At 36.4% G+C, this 11,353-nt stretch overlaps 1 protein-coding gene across 1 annotated transcript in view; it reads right to left on the bottom strand.

Moving 5' to 3' along the window:
* Positions 1 to 412: 412 nt before the first annotated feature.
* Positions 413 to 11,353, bottom strand: part of ncapg2 (non-SMC condensin II complex, subunit G2) — a 12,884-nt gene continuing 1,943 nt past the window's right edge. The window contains 16 exon segments of the mRNA XM_016530688.1: positions 413 to 636; positions 1,845 to 1,868; positions 1,870 to 2,022; positions 2,107 to 2,260; positions 2,645 to 2,715; positions 2,847 to 3,020; positions 3,926 to 4,020; positions 4,178 to 4,400; positions 5,163 to 5,315; positions 5,666 to 5,845; positions 7,186 to 7,311; positions 7,448 to 7,540; positions 7,885 to 8,041; positions 8,672 to 8,766; positions 8,865 to 8,999; positions 9,753 to 9,910. Coding sequence (XP_016386174.1) covers positions 508 to 636; positions 1,845 to 1,868; positions 1,870 to 2,022; positions 2,107 to 2,260; positions 2,645 to 2,715; positions 2,847 to 3,020; positions 3,926 to 4,020; positions 4,178 to 4,400; positions 5,163 to 5,315; positions 5,666 to 5,845; positions 7,186 to 7,311; positions 7,448 to 7,540; positions 7,885 to 8,041; positions 8,672 to 8,766; positions 8,865 to 8,999; positions 9,753 to 9,910 — 2,120 coding nt within the window. The 3' untranslated portion in view covers positions 413 to 507.

Below are 11,353 nucleotides of genomic sequence, written 5' to 3'. Positions count from 1 at the left end.
AGAGAAAGGAAAAAATTGAAATCGCATCATATGACCCCTTTAAGACAATATTGGCTGATTAGACGGCAATGCTGACTTAAAATGCAAAATGTTTGCCCTCTCTCTTCACTGTTCCCACATCCCAGACCTCAAATACATAAAATATTACCCTTTTTAGACAGTTTTTTGAAGTAAAGAGTAAAGAAAATACTATACAAAACTTTCTAGCAGTTGCCAAGTGGTTATCAGTCTTACTTTTCCAATACAAATAAGACCAATCTACATTTTCATAACTGAATTAAAAAAAAGTTATGACCAGTCTGCAACCAGCCCCAGTTCTTTATTTACCCTTGTAAGATCACAAGTACCCTTGTACTGTATAGCTAAAGAATGTATAGCTAAAGTACTGACAGAAAACTTATTTCCTTTAAACCTCTCTTCACATCTTAACATCTCTTGTGTGAGTGTGTTCAGTGGATGTTGGCTTTGTTTGGAGTGTGAGAGACTCAAAGAGTGAATGCAGAGGGGTTACTGCAGTACACTCACTTTGTGCTGAAGATGGATACAGAGTCGGCCATGGAAGATAAAAGCTCTCAGCGCTGTCTCAGTGACTGCCACACTGACCTCTGCTCCACTCAGAGAGGAAAACAACAGCGACTGCACACATATATACAAAAGAGAAATGACAATAGCTCCAAAATGATCGTACATTCTGGAATCAATTCAGAACGAAGCATAAAAAGACCCTAATATTTTTTTCTGCCTCTATGATCTGGAAAAGTGGGTATGTTTTCTGGTTGAAAAGTTTTATGTAATATCTGAAGACCTCCGTAAATACAACCTCCCATGAACAAAACAATTCTATAGTAGTGTTGGGCGATATGCTCCATAGTTATATCCTCAGCCTGTGAGATCGCTGATACACGATATTATCATGTAAATTTATTTCCTTGGATTCATAGCCGGAGAGTAAACCAAATCCAGGGTATGGCTAAAAGCAGCCTAAACTACATATTCAAGTACTTTAGTCAAGTAACATATGGATGTCATGTCATAAAATATTTTTAATATGACTGTTTTTATTTGTAAAATTATATGACTGATTTGTATTTAACATGATAATTTAATAAAAACATTCTAAGTTACTAATTATAATGCTTACAGTTCCTCAGTTACATTATCAAAGAACATATCACTGACTTCAGTCTAGCATGAGTTTATGCACCCCCCCATTTTAATCAGTGAAGCTATCTACACCGTATGTAAATAACCGTAAATAAATCTCTTGTACTTATATTGCACGCACATCTGCACTTTGTAGTTTATGATGAGAGAATTCTCGAGAGAGCAGAATTCAGTCAGCGAGTGCGAACTCAGCAACAAAACACGACTCATCTCAACACCTCTGATTGGCCATTGCATTCACAAACTCAACAGAATCGTGTGTGATTGGTTATAACGCACAGCACTGTAAAAACGCGTAAAAAGAAATATGATGGAACAAATAGGCCCTAATATTAATTAGATAATAATATTAGCCCGATAATAATAACAATAAAATAATAACAATAATAATACTCGTCTTGATATCGTCAAAGGCATCAGCCACAGTGGCGATATCTCTGACTATCGTCGATACATGATACTATTGTTTATTGGCACAACCCTATTCTATCGGCTCATTAGAGAGCGTTGACTAATATAATAACATTGTCATTTAGCTGAACAGCTCAATGCAGCAGTATCTTTAAAGCAAGACTGGTGAAAACCTGCAATTACCATATTGACTTCGTAATGACCGTAATATCACATAAAGAGTATGTTTGCACCAGTTCTCAGTAATAGTAATCATCAAACCTCTGTACCTTCCATTTGTCGAGGGCCTTATGAAAGTGGTCTGATCTGATCCAGTGGCAGCGTGAACAGACAGTCTCGGGTTTTAGGGTGCAGGAGTACATAATCCAGATAGTCTAGGCCCAGATCTGGTATCGACTCTTCCAGCCCATCAAAATGCACTTTACCAGATGTATCTTCATCACCTTGCTGACAAGAGAGTGATCATAGAGGATATGAAAACACCTTAAACACCTTATGACCCCCCACATGGACACTCTACAGGACATTTACCGCTCTCACAGGTAAGGCCTCCACAAGCCAGTTCTCTATCAGCTCCACAATATGGCTGATCTGCCCCCAGCTACAGAGACACTCCACCGACTGACTGTATGCGGTCACAGCGGTGCCTGCTTTCAAACTCCTCAAGTGAGACATCACTTTACTCCTGCAGAGAGGAACACACAGTCATGCAGTACACCCAGACAGCCCTACAGATCGCTCTAAAGCCTTCAAAACACACTCAATCCCACCAGCATTAGAGAACACCTTTGGATCAAATAGGAATCAGAATTGGCATTTCGCTTTTAAGCCAACCTGCTGTTCTGGGGAGATGGCTGAGACACCATGCGGACTGTGTTAGACACTCAGCAGGAAAGATGATTTTGAAATGCTTTTTTCTTAATTGAACTGTCCTTTGCAGGAATGACAATTCAGATTAGTCTCATGTCAAGGGGGTGTTTTCATTTTTAGCTGCTCTACTGCTTTAAAATGGGGTATTTAACAATGTGAGCTGCACAGATAGGTAGTTGAGGGGGAGAGTCCTACTAACCTCAGTGCTGGAACAGAAGAGGCAGGAAGTAGAGAGGCTAGAAGAATGAGAGGGGCTTTACACCGTTCCTCCTGCGCACACACATATGCACAAAACTGCGTCATGTTGCAACCATATTGCATCAGCTTTAAGGGTGTGATTACAGTGTTCAGCTTTGCTTTTTAAATAGTCCTTTGGTTCTCTTTGTGAATGTGCCACTTACCTGAAAGATTTTAAGATACTGGGGCAGAACTGATGCAAACTTTAATGTGGTGTACTTGAAGGCATCTTGGTTAGCCATGAGAGATTTCTGAACACTTTTCCACAGAATTACGAGGATCTCCAGCAGGCTGGCCATGGAGGCAGTGTCCTGCACTGAGAGAACATCCTCCAACATCTAGTGACAATGACAAACATAATCATTATTTTTTTAATTATATTTTCCTTTTTTAACTCCATGCCAGCTTGTATGGCTCTGTTCATGGGGAGAGCTAGGTTTAGCTAAATTAGATGTTTAAGATTAATTTTTCTAACAAACTTAAAAATAAATTTGGATTTTTTATTATTATTATTACTATTATTATTATTGTTTATATCTGTCTGAACTTCCCAATCATTGCTCGACAGTTTGTAGGATATTGTGGAAAACATTTAATCTGAATATTAACAGGCTTTTCTCTGTTTAAAATATAATTAATAATATAAATAATAATATATAAGTGAGATTTAGTTTGTGAAGAATATCTGACTGTACATACACTACCATTTGAAAGATTTTTATTTTTTTTAAAAGTCGTATATATACATATATTTTTTCAGCAAGGATGCATGAAATTGATCAAAAGCAGTAAAGTACAGTAAAGACTTTTTTACATTGTTACAAAAGATAAATGCTGTTATTTTAAATTTGCCAAAGAAACCTAAAAAAATATTATGGTTTTCACAAAAAAAAAAAAAAAAATTAAGCAGCACAACTGGTCACAACTTTAATGAGATGAAATGTTTCTTGAGCACCAAATCAACATATCAGAATGATCATGTGACACTGAAGACCAGAGTAATGACTGCTGAAAATTTAGCTTTGCCATCACAGAAATAAATTACATTTTAAAATATATTAAAATAGAAAAAAATATTTTAAACTGTAATAACTTTTCACAATATTACTGCTTTTACTGTATTTTTGATTAAATAAATTCAGCCTTGGTTTCCATAAGAGACTTATTTTAAAAACATATAAAAAAATAAATAAAAATTTTACTGACCCCAAACTTTTAAACCGCTGTGTATATCAAGTCTCACCGTGCTGTTTTCTTTATTGCTAGATGCAAATTCATCATCTCCTGCATTTTGAATGCACACATTCAGGCACTTTCGGATCACTAGCATCAGCTTGACTACAAAGAGAAAGCACTGTGAGTTTACGTTGACATTTCTGAGAACGACACATACTGTACTTCCAAATGTCAAAACTAAACCTTCGTAACTCAACACACAATATAAAACAGAATTCATATTTAAGAAAGCTTACTGGGGTATCCAAAACAATCTAACCTATATTAGCAGGAGCTGTGTACAGATAAGCATGTTGGTAAAACTTTCGAGCCGCCCCAGGGTTTGTCTGAATCAGGCTGACGCATCGCTCGCACCAGACAGTCTCCGATTGGTTGACTGGAAAGAATGAGTTGAACAGGAGATTGACGATTCGCTTGGAAACAGGAGGAGAGTCCATTTCTAATCGAGCCAGCAGGTGCTCCAGGGAACACACTTTCCAAAACTGTAGCATGACAAAGTGGGAAAAAATAGGCAAAAAATGAGTACACTAATACTTTGCATTAACTTTTTACATTTTTGAAATAACATTTTAACTCAAAGGACAGCAAATTTGGTGAGAGAACAAAGAAAGTGTCAAATAATGTCAATCTATTATTTTACATTTACATTTAGTCATTTAGCACACGCTTTTATCCAAAGCGACTTACAAATGAGGACAATGGAAGCAATCAAAATCAACAAATGAGCATATGTGACCCTGGACCACAAAACCAGTCATAAGGGTCAATTTTGTGAAATTGAAATTTAATTTAATAAATAAGCTTTCCATTGATGTATGTTTGTTAGGATAGGACAATATTTGGCCGAGATACAACTATTTGAAAATCTGGAATCTGAGGGTGCAAAAAAATCAAAATACTGAGAAAATCGCCTTTAAATTTGTCCAAATTAAGTCCTTAGCAATGCATATTACTAATCAAAAATTAAGTTTTGATATATTTACGGTAGGAAATTTACAAAATATCTTCATGGAACATGATCTTTACTTAATATCCTAATGATTTTTGGCATAAAAGAAAAATAGATAATTTTGACCCATACAATGTTTTTTTGGCTATTGCTACAAATATACCCCAGTGACTTAAGACATATATGCATATATGCATGATATGCAAGTGCTATGACAAGTCTCAGTTATAGCTTGGAAGGGCTCAGAATGTGATTTAAACATTTATTTTTCTTCATAATCATATATTTTTCTTACCTTGGCTGCCCGTACAGCCTTGATCTTGAGGAGCATGCCCACAAAGGCAACACGCACCTTTTCAGAGCTGTCATGGAGGCTACTCTTCAGAGCAGGCAACAGTTTTTCCATGAGTGGATGACTTAAACTGTTATCCAGAATTATAGACATGCACTGCAGAGCAAACAAACAGGCTTTAACAAGACTGATGATGATGAAAAATAAATGGCAAAAAAGCACAAAGCTCAAATGAACTGTAAACATATTCATTTAAAATTAATATGCTAAACTCTGAACTTTTAATTAATGATTGGATACATTCCATTCCCTCTAAAAATCCTTTTACAGTTTGAAGCTCCTAAATTACTAAATCAAGCTAAAATCACTCATCAGAAGACAGTGTCCTTTCTCAAGCTGTAAATTGCATTCCACTGCAAAACTGGAAAGATGTTAAGCAATTGCTCCCCATCTCTCTGATCACTTTGCACTTTTCTCAAGTGACTGATAGATGGTCGGGCTTTTACCATGAACACAGAGCATCGGACATCTGGAGAGCTTGTGTCATTAGCCAGCTGCAGGATGAGCTTCTCCAGTAGGTCAGTGATGATCGTGGAAGGAATGACCTCCCAGCAACGAGCCAGGATAGAACATACACCCAGCACTGCAGAAGATCGCACGAGGGGCTGTGGGTCATCAAGGAGAGCCTATAGAGACAGAAAGGGTCAATTTGATATCCATTAAAGCTACTATCTTTTGTTGACTGCTACTGAGTGGAACAGTCAGTTTCCACAAAGTAAAAATCCCAGTCATTTTCTCCATAGGGGAACTAACTTATAAAGCGATGAAGACGACCTACTGTGAGCTACGAGGTTGTTAATCAATGGTAAATATTTTTGCAAAAGCAAACAGCCTGCATTATTTCAACTTTTTAAATATTTTCAACAGCAGAATTCCTGGTGAAACTACATTACCCATGATGATTCTGCAAATAAATAGTTTTTTGCTTTAATAAAAATTTTGTAATGTTGTGATTCACCTCGTAGCTGGTTGGTTTGGTTCAGGGCTTAAAATTCTTAATAGGTGTCATCGGATGCCCATTTTCCACAAGTTGATATGATTCTTTAGGGTCTTAATGAAACGTGTATAACATACTTTGGTTAAAATTTCTCAATGGTAGTGTAAAACAACACCCTTGTTAACTTGTCAACAGCTCTGCACACAGCAAGTCGTTTTGTTGCATGTCTCTTTAAATGCTAATGAGCTCTGCTCACCCCGCTCCTCTCTTCTGTGGGGTGATGAGCCTTTTCTCATGATACTGTTTACTTTAGCCGCAGAACTTGCTAACTAGCACGTTATTAGGAAAGGCGATTTGCAAAGATTCATAAAAGAACCTTATACTCACTTCTTCTGTAGGTGAGGCTGGATCACAAATGATTTGCACGAACATAGACACATTTAGGTCGATTGGGGGGCACATTCCCTTCAGAAACAAACGTAATCCACTGCGTCTTCAGCGGCTCAGATGTCGGGAGTAAATGACGACTGCTATGTTCATTATTACATCCAACAACAGAACACCTCAATCGCTTAGGAGACATACTTGTCTACATCTGCTCCAGCTTCGAAACAATGGCGGACTGATGACAGCTCACCCAGGGCGGGTCTAAGGTAAAACGCTAGAGTCAATCAACAATCGTGGGAGGGGCCTGGGTCTGTGTGACGTCACACAGACATGCATCTGAGAATGGCTTGGTATGAGAAAGGGGAGATGATTTAATGAGATTAAAAGATCTATAATGAGATCTTTATCATTATAGGGTGGTTGTTTACACACACTGCCAACACACATTTCAGTTCAAACAGCTTATAAAAGTGCATGTCGCATCCGATGACCCCTTTAAAGACATTTTTATTCTTTAAAAATGAAGAAATACTTCTGTAACCAAGGCCACTGAAAAAAAAAATGGGTGTACACTGGTGCACTCCATTTACGCACACAGAACACTTACAACATATCGATAATGCATAATAATGCAAGACATACAAACAGTAAATCGAGTTGTTTCTGAACAGCCTGGTCCACCATCTCACTGCTCATGCTGGGGTCATGGATGGGAAAAGCCTCAGTGAAGAGCAGTGTGGCATTGGCACGAACCTCAGCATTGGTGGCCTGTTGAAAACGATTAAAAACATGTCTAATTGAACAAGGTGATATACTTCACCAAAGCACCAAATTTAGTCTTGTACAACATGTTTAAAATATAAGCACAATAAAACAACACACGGTCAACTGATTTATTATCTACCTTTAATGCTTTCCACAGAATTGGCTTGTAGAGCCTGTGCAGCATCTCATCGACACCTTCTCGAAACTTCTGCTTGTGGAAATAAGTAAGGATCTATATGCAGACACAGGGACAATTTTTCACTTACAGTGAAGAATTAAGTTTACAAATTCATATCACTAAATTATCTGTTCCATTTGTCAAATTTCCACTGTAAGTAGCAAGTCTTATTATTATTTATCTTATTTATTATTAATTATTGTTATTTTTATTGTATTTTTCCAGTAAACAATTACAATAAAATAAAAAAAAACATTTGCCTTGGTGAGCATAAAAGACTTCTATTAAAAACATTAAAACATCTTACCGTCCCTAAACTTTTGAACGGTAGTGAAAGTTAACAAGTTCATATTTAATTAACCACTTCATTGCAATAAAGATGAAATACAGTCTCTGACCTGTCTGACTTTGCTGTGTACAGGTGAGTTTCTGTGCAGCAACAGAGCGTGCTGCATTAAGTCCTGGATGCAGGTGGACTCAAACTCCTCCATGAAAGAGCCTGATGCCTTCCTCCATGCTCTGAAGTAAATCTCAGCCACATGAACAGACAGAGTTCTGTAGGTGCAGCGGGAGAAAAAAGACAGCTAAAATCAAAAGAAATACCAGATCAAACAGAACAAATGCAGTGTACTTTGATAGCAGAGACCACTCTAACATTGCTTGTCTGATTAATATGTGAAGGTTACTACAGAACCGTCTTGCTTGGCTTGTTTTAATAAGTACAAGTTTTGTGTGGAGAAAATGAGTTTGTGTGAGTGATAACCTGATAACTCTGCTACTCAAGTAGCGTCATGCAAATTTTACCTCAAACATGTGAAGCATCATTTCATTTAATATTTTTAAAGGTGCACCGAGTAATTTACCCGCTAAAAAACATTAAAAAGATACATCCCAAATGATAGTCAAGTCCACATAAAGGAGACGTTGACTCATCTTGGTATTACATCTAGGCAACTAAAAAAAATTTATTGGTAGGCATTAGGCATTTAATGCACAAACACATTATAAATAAACTTCCATTGTTGCAGCTGCTATACTTAGCATCTATATATTGAGCGTAGCAGGTTTTCAGATTCACATTACTACAGGTGGTGTTTCACCCTCATATTGTCCCTTAACATAAACAAAGTTACCGAGTGCACATTTAAGCATTATAAAACAATAGGTCATGAGTGTTTGAAATACTTTGGGAAAAACTGCAGCTGATTCTTAATAGTTTCATGAATCATCCGAATGAAGCTGTCGTTCCAAGAAAAAAGGAAGGCAAGGAACCGCTTCCCCTGAAAAATGTGCAATAAACAGAGTTATATAAAAATGATCAATGACAGTAGAAAATAATGTCTCAAATGTATGAGCCCACAGACACATATACACAAACCTCTTCTTGTTTAATATGACAGGGCCTGAAGAAACACTGGAGGAGAGGATCAATGACCTGCTGCCCTCTCTCAGATGCAAAGTCCACACTGAGAAGCACCTCTCGTAGAGTACAGAGCCTTCTGAGCTCACCGACCTGGGAACATACCCAAAAAGCATAAACATTTCTCATCCACAATATAGAACAGGGCTCTACAGTGCGACCATTTCAGTCGCATTTGCGACTGAAAACTATTGCGTGCGACTATTAAAATTTTTTTTAGGAGCACCAGTGCGACTGAGCCGATCATCATCATACCTGTGATTGAGCTCAGGGGAGCTTCAAAGGTTTCTACGTGTTTTTGCAGCCTGCTGGCAGTTTGTTTCATTTTTAAAGTATCTTTTCAGTTGTTTAAATCATTTAATATTTCTATATTCAAAATTTTATATATATATTACATTAATCTCATCATGAATTTATGGATTTAATTGCACTCATGCCACCTCGGAGCCTCATTAAATGTCTGAAAGTACACCAAGCCACTTTTGTGTTCTTCTGTGCCACCTCTACAAATAAATTTTGTTAATACTGATTTCATTTGATTGGTAACTTATATTTCTTATTCTACTTCACCACCTGAGCCTCATTAACCTACACACAACCGTGGACATACGTTAGATTTACTCATCAGTAGAGGTCTACACATTTCATCCATTGTTGTTAAGGACGTAGCACTATCTGATCACTTGAGTCAAATATCACCTTGTAATGGGAAGGCTACTTTTTGATAAAATACACGAAACAAAAAAAAACAAGTGCTCCTAAAAAGAAAAGTAAGCATAGAGCCCTGTAGAATATTAAATGATCTGCCAGTTTATATTTTATAATGATATAAAGTGGTTCTAGTACCGGTTTTTCAAGTGTAACAGTGTTCTCCAAACAGCCAAGGAAAGCAGTCCAACCAAGCTCCTCCTTCCCTTTTAGATCCCGTCTCCACCAGCATTCAAACAGCCAATGAATGGCCTGCTGGAGGGGTGTGTGTGACAGTGGCAAAGCACTCTCTATACCTGGAATAAAGGACAACAATGGAGGAAATATATTCTACACAACTCTATTTAAGAAAAATTTGAATTACGAAGCTTTTTGAAGTGTACAAAGGTGATGTGAAATGACAAAGATGATATCAAGTAAGATCACACCTGCAACCATTTGGATTTAACCCATTACATTTAAAAAAAATAAATTATTATTACTTTATTCATCAAGGATGCATTATATTGATCAAAGTGACAGAAAAGACATGTTGCAATACAAATACTTCTATTTCAAATAAATGCTGTTATTTGGCTTTCTATCAATCAAAGAATCAAAGTTTCACATTTCCACAAAAAAATATTAAGCAGCACGACTGTTTTCAACATTGATAATAATTATAAATATTTCTTGAGCAGCTATTCAGCAGACTGATTTTCGAAGAATCGTGTGACACTGTAGACTGGAGTAATGGGTATAAATAAAATCAGTTTTGCCATCACAGGAAAAAAAGACTTTTTAAAATATAAAATTAAAAAGTTATTTTAAATTGTAAATACTATTTCAAATTATTGCATTTTTACTGTATTTTTGATCAAATAAATGTAGCCTTGGTGAGCATAAGAGACTTTTTAAAATCATTAAAAAAAAAATCTTAAAAACTACTTTATGGAAGTATAAGTGGACATTTATTATAAATCTTACCCATCTATAAATATATACAGGGCTTGAATTTCCTTTTGGAAATTGGTGGGGAAATTCCCCATTTAGGTGACTCTTATGGGGGGGATTTTTTAATTTGAGGGAGGAGTTGGGGGATTTTTTAGACATATTTTTAAACTACAATCATCTAATCTAAAAATGTTTTGTCACACAGTGTATTTGCATTTTACAATGTATAATGTTGATTCATATTTATATTATGAGGAAGATACTTAAAAAGAACTTTGATTTTAAACTCTGAATTTATTTTAACTAAAAAAAAGACAAGTACACAGCCAGTAATAAAATAAGAACAAATAAATGACAAGCAATGGCATAAATAATGTTTAGTAGAAATCGACTGTGTTTACATGAATACTCATCATTTTGACATAATTTTGCATGTATTTGGCCATTCACGCGCAATAAGGCTCAACACAAAACTTAATTCTGTAGTTGCACGCTGTTTCAGATCTCTGTGTGCGCGCTTTGGGTGTGAGTTCACAGAAAGCATCTCACAAAGAGAGCGCGAGTACTGAATTGAGTTCTCTTTGGCGTCATCTTGCACAGACTAAGAAGCATGTGCAAATGATAGGCTACATTCCATCATCTGTCCCGAACGTCTTTCACGATAAAATATTTTTGGGAATTTCCCAAGTTACCCACGTTAATGAGTAGAATTATGCACAATACCCACAATCCCGCACTGAAATTCAAACCCTATAAGCATATATATATATATATATATATATATATATATATATATATACAGAATA

This window comes from Sinocyclocheilus rhinocerous, unplaced genomic scaffold (assembly GCF_001515625.1).
Source record: "Sinocyclocheilus rhinocerous isolate Xijiao unplaced genomic scaffold, SAMN03320098_v1.1 scaffold1115, whole genome shotgun sequence".
Taxonomy (NCBI): domain Eukaryota; kingdom Metazoa; phylum Chordata; class Actinopteri; order Cypriniformes; family Cyprinidae; genus Sinocyclocheilus; species Sinocyclocheilus rhinocerous.
Note: the sequence above shows the minus strand (reverse complement) of the source record. Positions and strands in the feature narration are given on the sequence as shown.